We start from the raw sequence: 25,707 nt of genomic DNA on the forward strand, positions 1-25,707 counted from the left end.
CTAACTTACTACTATTGGTTTTATACAATATATATCTAATGCTATATTTGTGTTGGCTAGAGTATTTTTAGAAGCTCAGTTGTTGATTCAAGAACACTAATTGACTGTTCTGTCCACAGCACAGGGCAGAGGTTAGGGAAAGAAGGATAACCCTCAGTCCCTGCTGCCCAGGACCTTAACTGGGTGAGGAGATATGATCACCAGAGTGAAAAGTAAAGAAGCACAGATACAGAACATTAATTAAAATATATTCTCACTCTGATCCTTCCGTGAGCCTGAGAAATAAACAGAACAGATATCATTCATCCCTAGTACAGATGAGAGAAGCTGGCTCAGAGATGACATGATGTGCCGGCGGACGCACAGATAGGTGCAACAGACCCAGAGCTTGAGCCCAGGTCTGTCCAGTCCCACGTCTAGATTGTGCCCTGCTGGACTACTCCCTGTCCCTAGTACATGCCCAGTGACCCTGAGAGCCGAGTGAAAGGCAGGGCCAAAAAATACCGTCAGTTCACAGGCGGGGACATCAGACGGGAGAACCTCTCCTTGAAGCCCCCAAGGCAGGTCACCCTGTGGTGTTTAGGGAGTGGTGACAAGCACAGCTTGATGTCCGATTTCCTGACAAATGGGGACCATCTCCATGCAGGCACTTTGCTGGAGAAGAATATCATTTCTCTCCCCCCAGGTGGAAAAGGAGGAGCAGGCTATTCCCAGAAGTTTCCATCTTAATATGTGAAGTCAAAAATTCACAATGACAATTTAGCAAGACACAGGAGTCTTGGCTTTTTGCTCCAGTTTTTGCTTTACCTCAAATCAAAGAAATCTAGGTCCACATTAAGAAGAGAAAATTAGCATTAGGGGCACCATTAGTTTGTTTACCCAGCACAAAATTACGTCCTCTGTAAACGGGAATATCAAATAGCATAAAAAGCCCAAGTGATTTACATTTCCTTTTTGATTAGAGGGTTGCATCTACTGTACTCAAGGAAGGAAAATCTCTCCCATTTAGCTTTTGAAGATCAAAGGGGCCATTAAATATGCCATATTACCAGCATTTTTTTTCTTCTTTTTTGGTTAAGACTAGGAGGTGCTTTACAAATTGAGATTGTCACAGGGAAAAGGGAAGACTTTGTTTGGGGTCATATGCACTGATTATGGACTAGTTCGCTTCCCTCAGGCACCACCGTATACCTAACCTTTTACTCCTGTAGGGCTGTCCTACAGCTTAAAGTGCACGCTGACCCGTCTGCTGAGTTTTGTGTGGACAGACCTGACAGCCAAGCAAGTATGAACTAAGAGCTTTTCAGTGAGCCACTATCTGATTCTAAACGTTGGGGATCTTTCTGTGGTACATTTGACATAATCTACAAAGACAAAATGAAGTGACAAGTAAAACCACTGAAAAGGAGGATGAACCTATGTAGGTATTTAGTCAGGATAAATCTTGCTTTCCCCCAAAAGGAGCAGACTGAGGTCAATGTTGTCTAGGCGACAACTTGTATTTCCTTTCCTAGATAAATAACCACATGTGTATATCATCAGCTAAAGTGTGAAGTCAGTTTTATTTTCACTAGCTGAAATACCTATCGTGTGCATAAGTAACAGCATTCCTTGAACCACAGTGATTCATTGGTTTAGCATTATGGACATTTGTTTTTTAGTTGTTTTCTGGCATTTAGAAATTAATTGTCTCCCATTTTTATTCCATATTTCAATGAATTTGGATAATTAAGACCTTCTTGCCCTAATGTGTAGTGTATAGGCCTAATTTGAGCCTGGAATATATCTTTAACCTATAGAAAGTAAAAGCAAAATTATAGGAGAAAGATTGACATTGACTTCAAATACTAAGATGATCGACTGATTATAATAAATTTATTTTGATTAAGGACTTGACATTGCTTTTCTGCTTTGGGCAGCCAACACCCAATAGAAGACAAATATTCAAACCTCCGATATGACCCAAACTGGAAGAATAAGAAAGAGGAGGGGAGGTTGCTGACTGTGGAAGCATTGCCGGAGTCAGTAGACAGCTCTACAGAAAATCTGACTTTGGGTCCACTCTACCCTTCCAAGGAGACATCAGTGGAACTCTCAGGGGGAGAAGGCGAACAGAAAAAGAGCCCACAGAGCGTAGCCTCCTTACTCGGTAGTGAATTTTTAAGCCCAAACTATGAGCATGGCGCCCATGGCAGCGAGCCTTTCTCAGAGCTGAGCGACAGTGATCTGGAGGAGAAGTGGAGCGACCTGTCTCCGTACTTGAAGAGTTCAAGTTCACATAATGAGGTTTTCCTGCCAGGATCACGTGGCCCTCGGCGAAGGAAGTCCAAACAATATTTTGTGGAAAAAAACAAGCTGACTTTGGGATTACCCACTCCTAAAATGGACTCTTATCTTCAACTTCACAATAAAAAAAGAGGGGAAACTCACCAGGAACAGGTATGTAGCACCTACTTAAAAATCTCTTCCGAATCATTAAACTAAAATTTGCCTTTGCTTGAAATGGCTGGGGATCACTTCCTTTGGGATGATGATGTCATTGTAACCACCTGGTTGAGGGAAAAAACACCCTCTACCTTGCCACTTTGAAGAATCAGGGGAATTATTCCATAAATTCTTAAGAGCAAAATAAAACCCATTGATGCTTTACAGTGCTGCAATTGCTGTAATTCAATTATTATATCCAAAATGTTTCCATTCAAGGAACCATAGAATTTTTTAAAACTGCATACTCCAGTAGATAAAATACAAGACTGAGAGTTGAGTCCCTGTGTTGCTTGCCTTTGTTTCCACTACAGCACTGGTTTTCCACCCTAATAAGTGCCCCCAACACACTGAAGATAACATGACACACTCATATCAATAACAGTGACTCACATACTGAAGTGATTCTCATCTCAGATTCTGTATAAATATAGGGTGGTTGTGGGAGGGGGCAGGGGTACAATATGTTTTTTTTTTTTTTTTCATTATCTAGGCAATTCTATGACCTTTCCAACTCCCATTGATAATCACTAGATATTCCTTTATTATCTTGTGCAAATGATGTGATATGATTAGTCTCTCCATCTATAAAATTGGAATAATAATAAATACCTTCCCTTTCTCATTTAATCATTTTGAGGGTAAATTCTATCCCAGCTGATGGATTCAAAACCATCATCTTGGAGCTAGTGAACTTGTTTCTATTTCATGGGCACCCACCTCCCATTGGGTATGGGGACACAAGAAAAGAGAGTGGCTGGTTCGGTCCATCCACCACCCTTACTGGGAAAACAGCTTGAAATTCATCACCTACTAATGAGGGGTCATTTTCAAATATGAAGGAGACGTTATTACATTAAATGGGGATGCTCTTAGACCTGTTCCAAATCCAAATTGGTATTATTAAAGAGCTCTAACTTGTTCTCACCTGTAAGTATTTTCTAGTAGAAGAAGAGAGATGAGGTGGATGAACACTTGTGATTTTTCTCTTGATTCAGAAACTCCCTTTATAGTCTTAAAGGATTATGTCACATCTTTGCCTTTGTAACTAATAATAAAACAAAGGAATGGGTGTAGTATATTTAGCTGAATTATCAAAATAAATACTTAGCTGAATTTAAAGTTTTCAACATTTTTGACCCAATTTTAGATGTTAATGTACTTTGTTTCATAAAACTTATGTGAAATTTTGAATTTTGCTTGATTGCACATTTAAAAGTATAAATAAATTCAACAGTCCAATATCTGTGAAAAATGTTTACAGTTAATAATTTCTTCCAAATTAGGATGATATTTTTCATTATTTTTAAATGTGTTCTTAAACGAAGATGATCTAGAAGGAGAGGCAAATAGTGAGGCCAAAAGAAATAGTTATATTTCTAATCATAAAGGGGCAAAAAAGATTATAATCTCTTTAATTGCCAATTTCTCAATTGCTAATTTTTCTTAGGGGTTATAACTTAACTGACTAAACAATATTGGGGTGAGCTGATTGTCAGTGATTGCATAGCATAATTTTCTTTTCGTTATGCCAAAGAGGAAACTGCAGAGCAGTTTAGGCTTGCTCCATCTTTAAGCTCATAAATTATTCTTTAAGTGGCCATTAACCTTGTCCTCCACGTTTTCCAGGTTCAAATGTCTAAGGGCTGATTGCTAACTGTATTCAAAAGTTTCTTCACCGTATCCCAACATATATTTCCTTTATTTTACTCCTGTTATTTTTAAAAGGATAGAAATTAATTTGACCTGACAGTGATACAGTAATACGTGTAACTTTATTGAATTATAGTCAGTAGTGCTGAATGATGTGTTCCTTTTGAATCACTATTTATATATGAAATGTGTGCATGTCTTTTCTGCCAGTACAGATTACATGTTCCTTTATGGGGAGGAACTATGTTTTGTACTTACTTTTAATCTTTAGAGTAACTAGCCTAACATACTGTAAGGGCTCAGTAAATATATGGGAAATGAAAAAGGTATCTCTTCCATCACCTCCAAACTTATTCTTTTCAGTATGACTTGAAGTTATGTGGGGGAAACAGTATTTCTAGAGCAGTGATTTGAAAGCCTAGCTGGATATTAGAATCACCTGAGAAACCAGTTTTTGGAAAGTGATTCTTGGCTCCACCCGGACCAATTTACATCTCTAGGTGAGATCCTGAGCATCAGTATTTTTTTTTAAAGATCCTCAGGTGATTCTAAGGTGCAGCCAAGTTGGAGAAGCATTGTTCCAGACTAGAGCAGAGGTTCTCACCCTTGGCTTCACAGTGGGATCACCTGGATAATTTTAAAAGTGCTTATTCATTGGCCTGAAGCCCTGAAATTCAGACTTAATTCGTCTGGGGTGTGCTCTAAGCATGGGGAGTTGTCAAAGCTCCCCAGGTGATTCTGATCTAGAGCAGTGGTTCTCAAACATGAGCATGCATCAGAATCATTTGCAGGGCTTGTTAAAACAAACAGCTGGATCTAATTCAAGGATTTCTGATTCAATAGGTGTAGGGTGGGGCCCAAGAATTTGAATTTTCTACATGGTCCCGGTGATGCCACTTCACTATCAGGCCCACACTTTGAGAACCACTGATCTTTTGCTTTCAAACTTTAACGTACTTATGAGTCACCTCAGGATCTTGTTAAAATCAAGATTTTGATCTAGTAGGTCTGAGGTGAGACTCAAGAGTGCATTTTTTTTTTTTTTAATTTTTTTTTTTTTTTTATTTTTCCCCCAAAGCCCCAGTAGATAGTTGTATGTCATAGTTGTGCATTCTTCTAGCTGCTGTATGTGGGATGTGGCCTCAGCATGGCTGGAGAAGCAGTGCGTCTGTGCGCACCCGGGATCCGAACCCGGGCCGCCTGCATCGGAGCGCAGGCACTTAACCACTAAGCCACGGGGCCAGCCCCTCTTTTTTTTTTTTAATTAATTAATTAATTAATTTTTCCCCCAAAGCCCCAGTAGATAGTTGTATGTCATAGTTGCACATCCTTCTAGCTGTGGTATGCGGGACATGGCCTCAGCATGGCCTGAGAAGTGGTGCATGGGTGCGCGCCGGGGATCCAAACCCCGGCCGCCAGCATCGGAGCGCGCGCACTTAACCGCTAAGCCACGGGGCTGGCCCAAGAGTGCATTTCTAACAAGCTCCCAGGAGATGCCAAGGCTGCTGGTCCATGGACCACACTTTGAGTAGGAAGGGCCAGAAAAGGGTTTATCAGAAACCCACAGTCAACATCCTGTAAGTCAGTACCATAGAGCATTGATGTTTTCAATGGCTGATGAGATTATTTGTTTGATTTGGGGGTAGGAGGTGTGAAGTTGGGGTGGCAGGTTTGGAGGCTATTGTTTTAGATCAAGCAGCATCCATCTGGAAGTTTTTCATATTTGAAAATCTGTTTTCCCCTTCTAATTTCTTTGAATCTCTTTGAAAGAGATGACAAATGTCTTAAAACTAGGAACACTGAAAGGATAAATGACATCTATTGTTAAATGAATGAATAAAGGTCAGATACCATTACACCCAGCCAAGAAAACCCAGCTTTTTCATACATCACTTTGTTGCGAGCATCCAGGCCCAGTTGAATCAGACATGGTCTTAAGTAGTGTATTGTATCTAGGAAGATTTGAAAGTAAGTCTAAGAAGTTTACAACATTCCAATGAAAATGTCAAGAGTTTTTTTTTTTTTTTTAAGTAAAACTTGAAAAGCTGATTATTAAGTTCATATGAAAAATAGGCAAGAATAATAAAGAAAGCTCTGGAAATTAAGTCATGAGAGAATCTAGCCCTACTAGATGGTATAGTATATTTTAAAGCCTCAATAATTAGATAGTAGAGTAATATTTAGTGCATGTACAAACAGAAAAATGGAAGAACAGAATAAGAAGTGTGGAAACAGAACCAAATTATATATAAGAATATATGATCTGATACTATGATTTGATAAAGGCAGTATCTCAAATCAGTGAGGAAATGATGGGTTATTCAATAAAACAACTGGATAAGCCATATGGAAAAACATAAAGTTGGATCCATACCACATATATCATATAACTAGATAAATTCCAAATTGACCAAATATTTAATTTTTAAAAATTAAATTATAAAATACTAGAAAAACAGGAAAATTCTGCTATAACCTTGAAATTATTCAAAATCCAGAATCTATAAAAGATTGATAAATTGGACTACACAAATATAAAAAACTTCCACAGGAAAAAAGCATTAAAAAGTCAAAATATAAAGAACAAACTAGGAAAATATTTCTAATTCTTATCACAGACAAAACACTAATCTCTCTAATATATAAAGAGCTCCTAGAAATCAATAAGAAAAGACCAATATCCCAATGTAAAAATACACAAAAGATATGAATAATAACTCACAGAAAAGTTCATGCATATGGCTATTAAACATATGAAAAGATATTCAACCTCAGTCATTATAAGAGAAATGCAAATTAATACTACATTGGGATTCTATTTTTCACCTATAATTAAAGCAACAAAATTCCCAAAGTTTGATGAACCTATGGGCAAAAAAACACAGTCAAGCTGGTGAGAGAATAAATTGGTATAACCAGTGTAGGGAATAATTTATTAATATATATTTAAAATAAAAATACATACACTCCTTAAGAACGTAAAGCATAATGGCTAACAGTATAGGCTTTGGAGCCAGGTTGGTTGGCACTGACACCTGCCAGCTGTCTGACCTTTGGCAGGTTGCTTAACCTCTCTGTGCCTCAGTTTCCACATCTTTAAAATGGAGATAATAGTAGTATTTTCCTCATGGGATTATTAAGAAGATTAAGTAAATGGGCTAATATGTAGAGTGCTTAGATCAATGCCTGGGTTATAGCAAGAGCTATATAAGTGTTAGCAATTATTATTTTTATTTGACCTAACACATTCCATCCCTAGGAATTTATCCTAGTTATATGTGTGCAGTTTTGAAATAACTCCTGTACAAGAGCATTCATTTCAGCCTTATTTGTAGTAGCAAGAGACTGGAAACCACCCAGATATCTATCATTTGGGGAGTACTTAAATAAATTGTAGTACAACCATGCAATAGATACATTGTAGCTGTTTAAAGAAAGATGATGTTCTCCATGAACAGTTATAGACAACTTATCAGGATTTATTATCAGGAGAGAAATTAAAGAGTAGAACAGTGCATACAGAAGTAGGGAGGAATAAAAATATATATCATATTTGCTTGGTGTGCATAAAAAACCGTGGAAGGATCCATAGATGGTTAATTGTAGAGGGTGGAGGGGGAACAGGCTGGGAGCACAACTTTTCACTTCATTCGTTTTCATTTCTCTTGTCTTTGAACCATGCCTATGTGTTTACAATACACAACATTCTGTAGTAACCCTTGTAACTTTACACCCCCTGAAGCTCAGGGTCACCTAAATTGCATTTTTTGCTTGTAAATAATGGCTCAGAGTACCATTGATTTGTAAATTCAATTGCTCCACAATCTTTTTGCCATTTTTCATAGATCTGTCGCTCATATATTAAAATGCACTAGAAAAATCACCTTTGAATACATGATAAGATCTTTATCACATGACGTGTGAAGCAAGGAATTGATGTAAAAACCAGCACACACTAGAGGGCACCTCAGTCTCACAGTCAGCCAGGAACTTTGCTGGTAGATAGTCAGTGCTTATTTGGATTCATGATTTGTTCTGTAGCTAGAAGTATTTGTCTGAGACTCAGAATGTGAGTCCATTTATGATCTACTGTTGAAGGAAATTGTGTTTTAAAAAATGAGCTACCTTCCTATCTTGATTCTAATGTGACGTTGAAGGCTGATGAAGGTGAAATTTAGTATGAGCTCAGAGAAGAGCGGTAAGTGCTTTATACAAGTTATTCTTCTCTTTCCCTGTAATTTCTTGGAAATTTCTTTCTTGGAAAGAAATTACAGATACTTTGCAAATGTGGATATAGGAAGGGTATTCAATCACCTATCGTCTTCAAGACGATATAAAACCCTGTATAGAATCCACCCTCCATTCTGAGGATCAACACACCTTTGTGGCTGTTGCTGAGACAGCAGGTCAGTCAGCCAGCAAACATTTATTGAGCACCAACTGTGTACTCAGTACTCTCCCCAGGGCTAGGGACATAACAGAAGACAAGACATGCAGAGCCCCTGTCTTGAAGGAGCTTACATTCCAGTCATTTGACTCAGGCAAGAAACATGTGGCAAAATAATTTCAGGTACTGATAAATAGCTCGAAGGAGACTGAACAAATGTTATTACTTACTATTATTAATAAACCATGAATTTAATTAAAATTTAATTAGGAATTATTAATAAACTTTATTGCCTAATAAAGCAATGAGGGGAGTGTGACTGGATGTTTAACCAGGTGCTTCGGGAAGGGTCTCAGGAGATGTCATTCGAGTTGAGGTGTGACTGGATGAGAAAGAGAAAACTAGGCAAGCTCTGGGGAGAGCTTCTGTTTGCCTCAGCCTTGGTAGCAGCATTCTCTCAGAGGGGGCAACACAATGTTATGGGAGAAAAAATAAAACTGAAACAAAACACTGGTTTGGGAGTCAATCTTGGATTAAATCCTGGCTGTTCAGCGTACTAGGTGGTAGCACTCACTAGATATTTGAACAGGTGACTCTTTAAACCTTTCTTTTTTGTCTATTATATGGGGTCAATGTCTGCCTTGGAGAGCTATTGGAAAAATTTATGCAGAGCTCCTGACATGGGGTAGACACTCAGTAAAGGGAAGCTATTATTACCACTGGGCATTCCTTAAGCCATGGGAAAGGAAAGGAATCCACCCTGGGAATAGGCCCTGCTAAAAAGATTTTTTTTTCAGACTATAGTGCCTCAAAATGAGAGGGATATGACTTCAGGTAGAATAAGAACAAAGTGTAGCCAAAAGAATAGCATCTGTATGCTCTAGAGCCCATTCTAGGATGTGACTCCCAAAAGACTGTCCACAAAGGGGGTATTCCCAGGCACACCTCACACTTGCCGTGCCGTCTCTCAAAGTGGTACACAGGCCCCTCGTGATCTGGCCCCTTCCTGCTGCTTTAGCCTCATCCCTTGTCACTCCCCCCTCGCATCCTCTGCTCCAGCCACACTCTGGGAACTCACAGCTCCCACGGCCCAGCGTTTCCCCTGGGCCTCTGTTCATGCTGGTGGGCCACTCTTCCCTGTCTTGCTTGCTTCGGAAAACCTTACCCTACTTTGAGATGCAGCTCAAAGGCCTCTGCCTTTATGAAGACTCCCTGAATATCCCCCCTCCCACTGCCTCCTTCACACCTGAACATCCGCCAGAGAACCACGACACCACACTGCACTATTTTGTTTACGTGTCTGTGTGTCTTTACATAGCTCTGAGCTCCGTAAGGGCATGGGCTGACTCATCTCTGATTCCCCCAGCCTGACATACAGGAAGCACTACCTAAATCTTTGATGAAGGAATATAATTTTTAAATACTTTTCCTTTGGGCCAGAATTTTATTATTTTCAAAGTGAAAAAATAGAAAAGACTAACTGGAGCTTGTGCTGTTGACTTAAGGATTGGAATTTGATGCCAAAAGACTTAATTTGAGCCCCATTATTATTGGAGCCATTTATTACCTTTGGTCAATCACTGAATCTTGCTGAGCCCATTTTTCCCCATTAGAGTGAGGTTACAAATGTTTGCCTTCTACCACAGACCCGGGATTATTGGGATGACCAAATGAGATACTGTAGGTGGAAGCTTTGTATAGTCTTATAGCCCTATATAAATATGTTATATTTATTATTGAACGTTTGAATTTAGTCTTTTACTGGATAAGATTAATATCTAAGTGATATATTGCTCTCCTTTTCTATAGTTTTGAATTTAGTGAAACTTTTGGTTGTCTATAAAATTAAGCTTTACTTTTATTTATGTTTTTCTAATTATATTGGTTAGAAACAAACAATTCTTTTTACAGAATTCTTCTATTTTGCTGGTGTTTTTGAGTCCCACCTCTCCTATTATACTTGCAGAAATTATTCTACAGAGTCAATGCTCTGTTTGTTCATTGATTCTTAGATTTTTTTTTTTGCCCTGCACAGCCACAACAGGAGCACTTACGACAGCATAATTTAAATTGATCTTTATGGGTTTTTCAATACAAGACATTTCTTCAGGCTTCTTTCTCGTGAGCACTATTCAGCACTTAGTTGCTTAACTACCAATTTGTGTGATCTATAGAGTGACACTTCATCAATTCCACATTATTGAGGAGGCATCCACGGAAAGAAAACTCTCCCCATAACTAAAGCATGCCCTTTTGAAAACCAAGACTTTAACATAACTAATCATTTCTAAAGACAGCTTTCAAACATGTGCCTAGTGTACCTGCGAGTTCTGTGCTGTCTTACACGGGCCATATTGCACGTTCTGTAGTGAAGGCGGGAGCTGTGGTGATGGGAACAGTTCTCGGCTTTTTTATGAAATGCCCCAGACTGCTGTGACTCTGAGGTCATTTTTGCTGCTGTCCATGTATCTGCTCTTCAGGAGCTTCTGGCCAAGTGGGAAGCAGATGTGTAAACAGCCAGTGCCAAGTCATAACTGCCAGACTGGAGGCATGTAGGGTCCCAAAGGAACGCAGAAGAAAAAGTGCCTGAGGCTGCTGGGGGAAGTCAGAGAGGGCGTCACAGAAGAGGCAATCATTGAACTGATCCTTTAAAAAGAAGCAAAGGTAACAGGTGGAGGTGGGTGGCAAAGGCATCGCAGGCAAAGGGAGCATGTGCGATGGGATAAAGGCGTGAAAGGACGCTGTTTGGACGCTGTGTAAACAGAAGCCTGCTGCTACGGTGAGAACCTCTCTGGGACTAGTCAGGAACTGGTCGTTGATCAATTAATCACAGAAATTGGTTAAAGCAGATATGAAAAATAACTATACCTTAAATATTTGATTTTCACTTAAAGTATATAATATTCGTGAATTCACCAGTCTTTTACTGAGGGGCCAAGGCCATTTCTGTCGGTGCATATTCTATTGATTGGAGCACTGCACTGTCTCACATCAGTGGAGAGCATCTGTGATTCCCACTTTTGATTTCTTGAAAGGAAAGTGAAAACTTTAAAAGCCTTTAGAAATGATCTAAGAACATAATATTTCTAGATTTTTATGAATGTTTTCCCTAATCTTTTACAATTTTTCCCCTCACTTGCTATTTTGTCATTTGCTTTTATTGGGTCATTCTAAATTGTTTAACTTAGTTTTCATGAGAATAATAACTATGTTCACACTCAGGTTTTTCCAGATTATCCAATCTTCAAATAAATTTCATAATTTTTTCAAGTACCATAGGAATAAACGAGTTTGGGAACAAATGTAAAAGACTCTCGGTAAAGATACAGCTCAGCTAGTGGAACGGGAAGTATGGAGGCAGACTGTCGGGTAGCCAACCAGCCATGAGCGTTCAGCTGTGGGCATCAGTTAGGGCATCTTCAAGAAGGCAGGGAAAGTATTGCCTAATGCAGTAAGTTAGTTAAGGAGAAGGTGGATACTGCTGTGTGGTAGATGACTCGATTGTGAGGATGGGAGTGTGCGTCTTTAGGCTAGAGAAACTGGCAGGGCCTTTCACTTAGGCCCTGTGTGTCATTTTAAAGCAGGCGCTCTCAGAATGTGGTCCCTGGACCAGCAGCAACAGCATCACCTGGGAACTCCTTAGACACGCACCTTCTTGGGCCCCATCCCAGGCCTCGTGATTGAGAAATTCTGGAGTGAGGCCTTTACATCTGTGTTGTCACAAGCCCTCCAAGTGATTCTGGTACCTGCTCAAGTTTTAGAACCACTGTGCTAAAGAGTTGGGCCTTTCCTCTACATGATATGGAATCACTGGGGGATTTTACAATCCAGCAGTTTGAATACTGTGACCATCCAGAGGTCACATTTACCTATTCTTAATTGTATTAAGGAGTTCAGGTTGCTTGCTAATCGACCTTCATTTAGGTTACATGAGACACTCCCAAAAAATCTCTTTTGCATTTTTGAAAGTGGTTAATTGCTTCCTTCATTTGCATATATTTATTAAGAGCTTTGTGTCAGGCATTGGCCTAGGTACTTGGAATACATCATTGAACAAGACAGACAAAAATCCCAGCCCTCGTGGGGCTAACTTTCTATTAGGAGGAGATGGACAATGGACAAAATAGATAAACCAGTGCACTAGTAGGTGATATAAGTGCTAAGGAGAAAAATGAAGCAGAGCAGAGGGATGGGGCATGCTGGGGTTGGGGAAAGTGCACTTTTTATTTATTTATTTATTTATTTATTTATTTATTTATTTATTTATTTATTTATTTATTTAGTGAGGAAGATCAGCCCTGAGCTAACATCGATCCCAATCCTCTTTTTTTTGCTGAGGAAGACTGGCCCTGAGCTAACATCTATTGCCAATCCTCCTCCTTTTTTTCCCCAAAGCCCCAGCAGATAGTTGTATGTCCTAGTTTCACATTCTTCTAGTTGCTCTACGTGGGACGCGGCCTCATCATGGCCCGACAAGCGGTGCCTCGGTGCGTGCCCGGGATAGGAACCCAGGCCGCCAGTAGCGGAGCAGGCGCACTTAACTGCTAAGCCACAGGGCAGGCCCCAGGAAACTGCAATTTTAAATAGGTCATGAAGGAGGTGAGAGAGCTCACTATGCAAATATCTGAGGGAAGGGCATTCCTGGGAGGCATGGAAGGGGAAAGGCATGGAAGATAAGGTCCTAGTTTCCACCTTACTTTGTTGACAGTTGGCTACCTGGCTTAAATATAAAGAGCCAGATAAGCAAGCAGATGATATGTATTCTGATGTAAATGGAGAGCACAGTGAGCCACGCACATGGATCTTTTCACTCAGTGATATCATTGAGCACTAACTGCCAGGCACATTCAGAGCCACCGCATAGCTTGTGTGAGTAGTGGCCCCTGGAGCTGTGCAGCACGGCAGCCCTGCACAGAGCCCCTCTTTTCCTGCCTTCCTGGGACTTACAGTCTAGAGGGGAAACAAACATAGTTACCAGGGTGATACTTTGTTACAAAAGGGAAAGTACTCACTTGCATTGTAACCTCCTCTGGGGTGTCAGGGAAGGCTTCCCGGAGGAAGTTCTATTTCAGCTAAGGCTGGGACAGTGAATGGGATTGGTCACATGAGTGAGGTGGAGAGGAGCTGCCAGGCAAAGAACGGCCTATGCACAGACTCAGAGATAATGGTGCCTGTGGCCCACTAGCAGAGCTGAAAGGTGAAGAGAGTAAGGAGTCGAGGGTGAAGAAGTAGAGGACACAGGGCCTTCAGACCTTTAAAGATGAAGGGCAATGGGAAAGCACTGGAGGGTTTTAAAGTAGGTGACTGACAGTTTTGGGGTTTTAAAAGTTCGAGTATCTTATATGGAAAATTAATGTAAAAAATAATATATCCAAAGGTTTCAGTGTCATCAAATTCTTATTGAGCACGTACATGCTAAATACATTACAAAGTGTCCTGTAGGAATGGAGCAAGCGGCCAACAGCAGAGCCAGACTATTTCATGTTTTTGTCTAGCCGAATATCTAATACGGATCCCCAGAGAATTCCAACAGCTGTGCTGAGTCTCCCTGTCGGAGCCTGACGATGGGAGGCTGTATGTACTGTTGGGCCACGGCCTCTCTTGCTGGCCATGTATACACACAGGCGGCCACAGTGCTGATGTCAGTGGGCGTAAACCGACACAGAGCGAAATGTATGAGATACGGGACAGAGAATTAATACTGCGATCACTCATTAGCCAAGTTAGCACAGAAATGCTCACTGAATCCAGTGATTGTGCCCCCAAGAGGGGGATTAAATAACAGGTATGTCGGAATGATAAGCAAATACCACATTAAAAAATCAGTCTCTTTGGCCTGTTTTAATTTGGATATGTGCTAGGTGTTGATACCATCAAGAATGAGAATAACAAGAAACCTAATAAATTAACGTGAGGCTCCCCACAACATCTAAACATAAGGTCAGTAGTAAAAAAACAAGACAAAGGAGAAAAGGACCTACACCTGCAGCCATTGCCGAACTCAATGGTCATATGCTGTTTAAACACATCGCCGTGTGTGTCTGTGCAGATACACTGATTCACATACAGCTCCTGCTAAAGCGTCAACTTTTTTGTGTGGTGCTGATTCTCTAAGAACCTGATGAGTTTCTTTGAGAGAGAAGTCGCCGGCCAGTCTAGCTCAGCTGCACTCAATCCGAGTTGCTCTCCTACCTACAAACCCTCACTTCAAAGCAAGGAACATAATGTACAATTTTTTAATGGCTCTAGACCCAGGCACTCAGGCTCTCTGCTCTGCGCCTTACCTCAGTGTAAACACCTAATCAAGATTGCCTGCGCTTCAACAATAGCAGCCAAATGCAATTTGAGAACCACAAGCCTTTGAAGTCCTCCCAGCAAAGGCCGGTTTTCTAGTCTGGGATAATGACATACCATGATTGCTGTCTTTGTTGTATCTTTTCAGTAGAGAAGCAATTATAGGCCCCAATTTAACAGAATAGACATTACACAGCTTATGATGCTCAAAATGCAATTTCATTTGATCATTTTCTCGATTTGATTGGTATTAATAGAATGGTTCACAAAAAAAAAAAAAGGAATAGCTGGCAGAGGTTGTGTCCCATTCCACTTTCAAAGAGATAATGTAGAAGTATGCTTCACTTGCTCAGAGACGCTCACTGGGGTGATTCAGACGCTGTGTGATTCAAAACAGCCTGTGGATGGAAATATTGTACATCCTACATTCGCTAGGGAAGGAAGCGTAAGACAATGTAGTTTTAATTTGTAAACTTTTTACCAAAGCTATATAAGAGATCCCATCATTGTGAATCAAACAGTTAATATCGCCAGTGAAAACTGAATTAGCTAAACCAAGTCCCTTTTACAAAAGCTAGAGAGTCAGACCTCCTAGTGGCAGATCTAGGAATAAGCCCGGCTTCTCTTTCCCCCAGGCTCCAGATCACAGTTCATCTAAGACATTGCCTGTTTGAGGCTTGAAAAAGGATTATTTCCTCACTTGCTCAGGCAGCTTATTTAGATTGTTTTTACTCTCTTGGTCTTCATTTCTGCTGCAGGACAGAGTTGACTTTTCTTTTAAATGAGTTGTGTTTCTTTTTAACATCATGGCTATAAAGGATCGAACCCTTTGCAATAACAGTGACAAAAGTTGTAACACCTAATACTTTTCTAGTCACCTAGTGTTTCTGGCACCAGTACTGTGAGAGGGACCGAGGGGCGGAATCGTGAGAAACGGTTCCTGACCTTGAGCAGCAGCATTTCTAGTGCTGAACTTTCCATGTCAGCGCCAGTTCAACTGTTTCACGGTACTGTGAAGTTTTCCTTTGCAGAGTAGGTGACCGTTCAAAACCCGTTAATTACTTCCATTTGTCATCAGAAAAATTCCATGATCAAATAGTACATTTTCCTCCTTGTATTAGCAGTGAAATTTCAAGCATGATAAAGCTTTATTTTCATTTTTTCCCATTTTCAGATCAACCTTTAAGTATCTAAATTTCCACACCATCTATTTGCCTAATCTATATATATATGAGTACAGTAATTGTGATAAGCATTCAATTAGAGATGTGGGTACACCCAAAATAAAGGAAATGTTGTCTTGCTTGTGCCAGAGAAGCCACATTGAGTGGTAAGGAATGAGGTTATCTTCATTGTCAAACGCTTACTTATTACCTAATATTTAACAAATACTTTTGCCTGTTTCTGTATTGAATACTCGTCTGCATAAACGGGAAGGAAAAGCACGCAGCAGCGGGAGAATCTGAACACAAACATGGCAGATTCTAAATCCCGTGTTCTTTCCAGTCCTACAGCTTGCTGCTTCTCCCACTACACAGCCCACTGGTGGAAATTTAATAAAACAAGTGTAAAATCTTGACTCTAAATGTAAAACTTAGTTATATCTGTTTAGAAAGTGGGAGACCAGCATTTACAGGTGATAAAGCAGAGGGGCCAAAGGAGGCCACCCTGAGTAACCGTCCCAGGAGGAATGCGCACAGGTCTTGCCACAGGTCCTGTAAGTAAGAGAAGGCTTCGGAAAGACATCTTAGCTTCTAAAAGTTCAGGACTGTTGTCTGAAAGAGAGATTGACTTATTCTATGTTATTTCAGAGGGCAGAGGGATAGAATTACAGAAAGACACATTTCTGCTGTCATAAGGAAGAGCTTTATAGCATTAGGTTGCTCAATGATGGAACAATATTTTCATCATCCATGAAACAGAGATTGAGAGAGCTAACATTTACTCCATGGGATGGTTGAAAAAACCAGGTCTCCCACAGAAAGGGAATATTCACACCCTTTATTCCTTCTCTCCTCCTCAATCCATAGAAGGTCTTGAAGCCTGTACTAATACTGATGAACAGGTCGCTCCTGCCAGGAGGAGGTGCGTGTGTTTAGACAGCAAGTGGATGAACATCTACCAGGGATGGTGTAGAAGTACCAGAGGTTGTACTGGATTACTTCCAGAGTCTTGCCCAACAGGAAGATTGTATAACTTTAAGTTTGCTCTCTGAAATGCTACCTGATGGCCAGAATTCAGCATAGCACAGAGACAATCTAATTTCTTGATTTAAAACAGGTAGCTAATGGAGGCAATGAAAGGCCTCCATAATTTGGGGACCTAAATCCCATGAATAATTTGGGGACCTAAATCCCATTTAGCTGCCTTCATCAGCGGTTCCCAAACCTGGCTGCTGATTAGACCCGCCTGGGGAGCTTTTAAAGCATGAGCTTCTGATTTAATTGGTCTGGGATGATACCAGGGCATTGATATTTTTTGTTTCCTAGGTTATTCTAATATCTAACTAAAGTTGAGAATCTACATCATTCAAATTCACTGGATGCCAAAACTACAAATTCTGCAAGTCAAAGATGATATTTCTAATAAGTTAGTTAGTTTAACAAAATTGTTCAATATGCAGGCTCTGGAGTTAGACTGCTTGGCTCTCCACTTACCAGCTATTGATTCTGGGCAAGTTACTTAACCTCTCTGTCCCTCAGTTTTCTTATTTGCAAAAAGGGGATAATAATAGTACACACCTGATAAGGTTGTTGTGAGGATTAATGGATATATTATTTGCTAAGTGCTTAGGACAGCTACTGGCATGCCATGAGCATTCAGTGTATATTAAATATTGTTATTTCTGTTGTTGTTACCATCATCTTGGAGTATAGTGTTATTTCATTATACTCATTATTTCATTTGACATACTCAAATGTTAGTTGCAGCATCCCGCTCAGATATCTGTTCTAAAATTGGGTCCCCTGAGTATGTACTAAGCATTTTAAGTAATTAGTAGTTTGACCTCAAAGCGCTAATTCTTACATCATGCCTGCAAGAGAAAACATTATTTATTCCCATTTTCCTTGGGAACAATCCAGGTCCCTGAGGACTGAGATGAATCCTTGAAATGAACTGAAAATAAAATGCAGCCCTGCAGGACCTCTTTCTCAAGTACACAGACTTGAACCCCACGGCTCTAAGACTAACAAGAATCCAGTTAACATGCTATATATGTTTTATCCTCTTAGATCTCCTACCCTGTCAGAATAACAGACAAGACGTCTATTCAGAATGCCAAAGAGATTGAAAATGCAGCCATCCATCCTGAAAACAAATGGCATCAAAGAGCCCAACAGCTAAAGGTTACCTGCTAGAGTGAATTTTAAATGGGTTTCAAGGGTTACTGCTGAATATAAGTAATGTTCACGACTGACTTCTTATCACTTAAGGATTTGTTCTTATGCCTGAAAATAGTTACCCACCTTCCTATGGCTAAGACTGGCTTCTCCCCAGATAGGCCACTGCTTGCTCAGCCAGCCAACCCTACCCCGTTTTTCCAAAGGTTCTATTTCCTAGAGGAAAATCATCATATCGCTCTTTAAACATTCCCAGTTAAAACTTCTCCCAGGGCCGGCCCCGTGGCTTAGCGGTTAAGTGCGTGCAGTCCGCTACTGGCGGCCCGGGTTCGGATCCCAGGCGCGCACCAACGCACCGCTTCTCCGGCCATGCTGAGGCCGCGTCCCACATACAGCAACTAGAAGGATGTGCAGCTATGACATACAACTATCTGCTGGGGCTTTGGGGGGAGAAAAAAAAAGGAGGAGGATTGGCAATAGATGTTAGCTCAGAGCCGGTCTTCCTCAGCAAAAAGAGGAGGATTTAGCTCAGGGCTGATCTTCCTCACAAAAAAAAAACAAAACCTTCTCTCAGAAGAAAGGCATGGTGAAAATGCAGAATAAAAATCACAGTTCAAAATATCGTCCAATTCTGGGCCACTCCCAAGTCTGTCTCCCTTTGGAGTTGATGGTTATATAGTGTCCCTTGGTGATGAGGAACATGATCCCTAAAAATGGGTGGGAATCTCCAGAGCCTCACTGAACCCTCCTTTGCAGGATGTGAAAGCCTATCAACCAGTAATTTAGCATGATGACATCCTTTTTTGGCCATGGGTTCACTACTCTGAAATCATAATGTAATTTTAGGGAAGATTTTTGTGAAACTGTCCCCACTGACTTTTTCTAGAAGAAAGAGGAAAAGCACTAACAGCTGAGTGTATGGAGTTATGTGGAGCAGTCACTCTTGGACCAGGTTTTATCCCTGCTTAACAAGGGATGAGCCCTTTGAAATCACCTAGCCTATAGAGCCTGTTGACATCATCAGTGAAAACTATGGACCGTGGTAAAAGTAATCATCAAGTTCATTCCAGTTTCAGAGAAGTGAGAAAAGAAAGACAGCTCAAATCTTCTTTCCTCCGCAGTGGCCTCCAGGACACTCTTAGAGTTGCAAAAAAAGAAATAAAAATGGTTGTTCACCCAGAGCTTCCTGAAAGCTGATGCCAGGGAGGCTACACCCAGAAACTGAGAGGATGGGGACTGAAATGTCTCATGGCAATGGGATGTAGAGGACATGATCTACTTCTAGACCTGATAGAGAGCCGAGGGAGCTTGCCCAACAGGATGGAGAGGACATAGGAAACACCTTAAAGCTTGTCATGCGTTACGGGTAATGGACTGGGTCAGAAGACATGAATTTCTGGGCCTTCACCTGCCATTTACTTGGTGCATGACTTTGGGCAAATCTCAACTTCCCCCAAGTCTTAAGTTTCTTCTTTATTAAATAAAGGTTTGGCCAAATGAACTACAAGGTCCATCCTGGCTGCAAAGTGCTATGATTCTATGAGCTTTATCTCTAGTTACTTAAATTATTATATAAAACACAACTGAAGCATGTAAGAGTCTTACAACCTATAGCTTTCATAATCGTCTCCACGGATAATTGTAGGATTCTCAGCCAATGATAAAATAATCAAGGTATGATTATTCATGGCATGGCCATAGACTGAGGCAGTAAAAAACTTCATATGGGGGCCGGCCCCATGGCTTAGCAGTTGAGTGCGCGCTCCGCTGCTGGCGGCCCGGGTTCGGATCCCAGGCGTGCACCGACGCACCGCTTCTCCGGCCATGCTGAGGCCGCGTCCCACATACAGCAACTAGAAGGATGTGCAGCTATGACATACAGCTGTCTGCTGAGGCTTTGGGGGAAAAATAAATAAATAAATAAGGTTGTGAAGAAAAAAAAAACTTCATATGGAAAAAAACCAGAAGAAAGCCAAAAGAATGCTGTTTATTCTCTGTGTGTACTAGAACTCATTTGTTTACAACCCACTCCTGCATGAAGACAAAGAGGAGCCAAACTTCTAAAGATTGTTAGACCTAAAATGACAGTAACACAGAGTGGCCCCAGGGATGTCTTTTTATTCAGAAAGGATTTGGTAACTGCCTAACTGCCCACTGCACTTGGCATGCAAACCCTCCAGGCTGCCTTTCTTGCTCCTCTTCAGCTACCCAAATCCTATGCCTTCTATGTGGTCCCCCTCATACATGAAGATTTCCTAGCCCCTCCCCACCCCCAGCTCCTGTTGTCCCTGTGGTCTAGACCACTCCCTCAGGGCTTATTGTATGTGGCCATGTCTTATTAGCTGCTGCCATCTTTTATTAGCTGCTGCCATCTTTCTTTTGTATCAACTACACTATCAGCTCCTTGAAGGTCAACATTGTATTTTTCTCTCCATCTCCTAGTGTCACCGACTAGGTGCCTCCAGAAACTCAAGGGTGGGTTTGGAAGCATTTAGCTGTTTTTCCAAGTTGTTTTTTTCCTTTTGTATGTTAAGGAGATGTAACTACCAACCATCCTGAAACTGACCAAGCCTCACCACAAGAGCTATGCCCATGACTTTTACCTTATTTTTTTTTGTTTTGAGGAAGATCAGCCCTGAGCTAACATCCATGCTAATCCTCCTCTTTTTTTTTTTGCTGAGGAAGACAGGCTCTGAGGTAACATCTATTGCCAATCCTCCTCCTTTTTTATCCCCAAACCCCCAGTAGATAGTTGTATGTCATAGCTGCACATCCTTCTAGTTGCTGTATGTGGGATGTGGCCTCAGCATGGCCGGAGAAGCGGTGTGTCGGTGCGCGCCTGGGATCTGAACCCGGACCGCCAGTAGCAGAGTGCGCGCACTTAACCACCAAGCCACAGGGCCGGCCTGACCTTTGCCTTATTTTTAATGCTAAGATCTCTCCAGGAGGAGCTTAGGCCTCATTATGTAGAAGCACGTTTTCCAGCTGAGCCTGTGCAAACAAATACCCACCTCTCCTTTCTGAATATTCATTACCCATCTGAAATAAAAGTTCCTGCTTCCCTTGGTTCAAGGACACCATGACTTTGGAAATGATTCCTCATGGCCTCATATTTGCTGCAAATACACTTTACTTTGTGAGACAACTTCCGCTGGTGTAGAGTCTTATTAAACTCACCAGGAGGCGAGCCCACTTGGTTTGGTAAAACTAGGACAATGGTTTGCCCAAAGCCAATGCTCAATAAATATTTACTGGTTGATTAAAGAAACATTTAAAGGTCATTTAGTAAATCTCCAAGTGAAAATGGGCTTCATTTGAATTTTTTCTTGAAAGATAACCTTCAAAGAATCTACATATCCCTCAGTAAACCTACTCTAACAGTGAATAACTCACTAATAAGAAATGTCTTTATGTGAAATCAAAATTCACACAACAGATATTTACTGAGTACCTACTTTACTCCATGGGGTTAGGTGCCTGGCCCAAAAGACATGGTTTAAAAAAACTCTTCACAAAAATAAATAAAATTTGATGAAAGATCTTTTTTTTAAAAAAGCGGTCCCTACAGTTGAAGAGCTCAGAACTTTAGTGGGAAGACAGTTATGTAATCATTATAATATTCTGAAAGTAGAAATAAAATGCAGTGGAACTAAAAGAGCACCTAATTCTGCCCTAAAAAGACAGGAAAAGCCTCCCCAAAAGAGACAGCATTTGAGTGGACCCTAGAAGGATGAATCAAGTTATGCGAAGCAGAAAAATGGGGTGAGGGTATGAAAGTGTGAGAGAAGGTGGTATGTCCTGAATGTTGCATATAGCTCTGTAACTCGAGGAGAAAGGATGAGGGAGGGGAGGGGTGTGACATGGGGCTGGACAGGTTAGCTGGGGGCCATGAAGGCTTTTTATGTCAATCAAAAGATTTCAGATTTTATCCTGTGGACAGCAGGAAGCCATTATAAATTTTGAAAAGGTTAATGGCATAATCAGGCTTGCATGTTAGAAAATTCATTCTGGCCATGGTCTGAAGAATAGATTGGAGGGGAATAAGATGCAGAGACAGTGAAACCAGTAAGGTGACTTTTGCTGTGGTTTCTGCAAGAGATGATGAGGGAAAAAGAAGGGTGGCAGCACTCACTCTGTTTGTCAGACACCACATGTCATCAGCTCACTTTTCAGTATGGTGGATGTATCTTATTCCACTGACTGGATTAAACTTTTTGCAGGTCAGCACCTGACCCCCCCTCAGCCGCTGCCTATGGTCAGGAAGTGAAATTAACAAACGTAGCAATTGCTTAAATACAAGGTAAACGGGAGAGAGAAAGAGAATGGTTTCAGAAAGTGTCTGAAAGTGTTACCAGTACCACTGAGGCAAAAAGGAGGGCTTTGGTGCTGGGGCTCTAAGTGGGAAGGGCATGAGGACAGAGTGGGCCTGAGGTTGAGTCTGGAGGTGCCTGTGGGGAGGAAGACCTCTTATCTGGGCGTAGAACACAGGAGGGACATCTGAGTTAGCCACGTACGTTTGCATCATAAGAATTCAGGGGTGGATTAAAGCTGTAGGAATTGCTGAGACACCTCAGGAACTATAGGTAGTGGGAAAAGAGCGGAGGTCAAGAACCGGGCCCCATAGAGAAGGGTAGAATTTTAAGGGTGGGCAGAGGTAGAAGTAGAGAGCAGAAGGCAAGAGACTAAGAAGGAATTGCCAGAGAGTTAACTGGATAAAATAGTGTTGTGGAACCTAAGACATGAAAATTTCAAGAAAGAGCAATCAGTGAACAGGGTCCAACTCTGTGGAGAAGACAGGTAAGAAGGTGCCATGGAAGGGGCATGATATATACAACTCACATATGCAAGTCTCTAAGGGTTCAGAAAAAACTAAAAACAGTAATAGAGATGATATATATATGTATCTTTGTGTGTGTAACTTCTGTATATGAAGAAACAGAGAATGATGAAATGTGACAAAATGTTAAAAATTGGTGAATCTTAGTAAAGATATTTGAGAGTTCTCTGTGCTATTCTTATCAATTGTTTTGTAAGTTTGAAATAATTTTGTAAGTTTGAAAAAACAGAAAGTTACAAAAAATGTACCACAGGATTTAACAACTAAGAGGTCACTGGTGGCCCGAGCAGAGTCATTTCCATGGAGTGGGGAGAATAAGCGCTCTACTGTGGGTGTCGAGGTCAGAATGAGAGGTGGGGAAGTGAAGACCAGTGTAGCCTACACTTTCAAGATGCTTGTGGATTAAGAGATGAGGTTTAACCAGAGAATGAGATCAAGAGAGGGATTCTTTCATTTTTTTTTAATAGAAGAGACCTAAACACATTTGCATGCTAGAAAGAATGAGAAACTAGAGAGAGAGAGGGAAGGAAAGAAAGAAGATATGCTGCAAACAAGGTGCTTGAGACAATTTAAGCCTATGTGTTTTCACTTTAAAAATACTGAGACTTGATGGTCATCATTGTCATTTTCTATGTCAGTGTCTTACATATGCCTAAGATCTTTACTTCACGCCAAGTAATCCCTCTTAATAGGTATTGTTGTCCTGCATCATTGTGAATCGCCTGTGGATCTTCACAGGTTTTCCAAATCCCACTTCCGTTGTGTACCCAGAACTGGACACAGTACCCTTGCTGGCCAGTGTGAGGGAGCACACTCCCACTAGCAGGAGATCCTTCCCAGGCAAGGAGCATATTGTCAATGACAAAATAGAAAGTTCCTCAATTAAGTAAGGCTTAATTTAAAAAAGGAAAAGGAGGTTTTATTTCATGCTGCTCTAAAATAAGTCTTGACTTTCCAGGGAAGGAAAAGGAATAGTATCAATCATTCTATCTTTGACTAATTAATGTCAAAGTCCTTGTAATCACATCCTAAATAATCTTCCCACTTTTGCAAAGAGCTATTAATTTGGTTTTGCCTCCAGGCCTCTCAATAGAGCTATGCTTCTTTTATTCATCTGAACAGAGAATCCTTCCTTATTGATGCTGAACATTAGAGCCAGTTAATATGTGTGCTCTAAATTTTCTTAATATTATCGGATGGAATTTATAACCCAAGCTCAAAGTATTCGTGTTTTCTTGTTAATAAACATAACAGAAACTTCTCTGCGTCAGAGCTGATCTTGGAGCCAGGCACAACCCTCAGGACCCCAGGGTTGGTCAGGGTCACTAAGGGCAAGAATGGCTTTTGTTTTAAAGCAGATGAACTTTTTGGTTAAGATCAGAGCACGCATTCTCCCCTCTGCTTATGCCATGTAAACAGGAAGGCCGTAAGAGAGAAACAGCCGGATGCTGCCTTTCACAGGGTTGCGGGCAAACTTCCCTTGGATGGCACAGTATGAACGAACATTAATAACTAAGGATGGGCCTTACTAAGAAATTATCATCCCAGCATTAGGCATCAGGATTCCCCGATGCTAACGCTCCAGCCAAAGGTCCCTGCTCTATTTGTGCAGGGAAGACCTACTGCCATTAAGCAGTTATTCTGAGTGCATGTAGTATGGACGGATCGTGAGTGTTGGTAACAAAAGAACCCCAGTGAGAGCGCGATGAAATAGAGGATTTCGGTGCTGATGGACATTAAATAGCCTGAGAATGGCTTTGTATATTAACTTCAGGGAACTCAGGTCTTGCCACCTAAAGAGTGACACCTGATGCCTCAATTGTAGGGTAATAAATCTTCAGTAAACCACAGATCTCAAGTAGGCTGCTTGGAAGGTGAGAGAAAGCACATCAAGCCCATAAATGTCTTCCTTTCTGGGGACTGAAATGCCATCCCTGGGCACTTACATTTTGTGAATAGCGGATTTAACACTTGAGACAATTGAAGTTTCATAAAATGATGACCCTTGGCCTTGTTGACAAAGCACCCTGTGAAGAGTCCTGTTGTGATCTGAATTGTCAGCAGCAAAGGTGTAATGTGATTAAACCAAGTGGTAACACAAGATATCGGGTCTGGTACCCTAGGAGAAAATTTCCTGACACGTTTTTTTCTTTTTTGATGGAAATAAGGAGAGAGAACTGGGACAATTACAGTCAAATGGTAGCAGAAAAAGACTTTCTGGTCACTTATTCTTCTAGCAATTAAAAGGCTGAACAAATATTGAAAAGAATGACATTATCAGCAACAGTAAACATTTATAGATCATAGCAAAGGAGGTCTTTGACTTTCATGAATATTGATGACAGTCATGAAAAGAGCTGCTGTGTTTCATGAACACACTTACAAGATTGTAAAATAACAATTTTCTTCTGGCTCCACTACAAGGAAGGACGCTCTTGGGCTCTCTATTTGCAGAGCCTTCTTGCCCACAATTCCTCCATGCAGCTCAGTGTACTGCATGGAAAGGAAGAACCTTTCTTATTTGAAACACAGAAAAAGAAGTTTTTCTTTTTTGGAGCGCTGCAGGTAAAAATTCTAAGTTTAGTAGAGTTCATCAGAACCTGGCCAATCCTCCAGAAAGCTCAAATTCTAAGAATATACTCTAAATTTCAAAGTATAAGCCATTCTTACTTAAAAATCTGATATAAGAATGTTGTATATTACTGTTTTAA

The 25,707-nt window shown here is 40.8% G+C and overlaps 1 protein-coding gene across 2 annotated transcripts in view; it reads left to right on the forward strand.

Moving 5' to 3' along the window:
- Positions 1–25,707, forward strand: part of JHY (junctional cadherin complex regulator) — a 57,428-nt gene that overhangs the window by 13,595 nt on the left and 18,126 nt on the right. Inside the window, exons 3-4 of one of the 2 annotated variants that reach the window (XM_087433831.1) lie at positions 1,920–2,439; positions 18,052–18,165. In XM_087433831.1, the coding sequence (XP_087289957.1) occupies positions 1,920–2,439; positions 18,052–18,165 (634 nt within the window). The remainder of the gene's footprint in view (positions 1–1,919; positions 2,440–18,051; positions 18,166–25,707) is intronic. The other variant, XM_087433832.1, reaches the window with a different exon arrangement.

The sequence above is a fragment of the Ceratotherium simum genome, chromosome 7 (assembly GCF_057802395.1).
Source record: "Ceratotherium simum simum isolate JZ-2026a chromosome 7, ASM5780239v1, whole genome shotgun sequence".
NCBI lineage: Eukaryota > Metazoa > Chordata > Mammalia > Perissodactyla > Rhinocerotidae > Ceratotherium > Ceratotherium simum.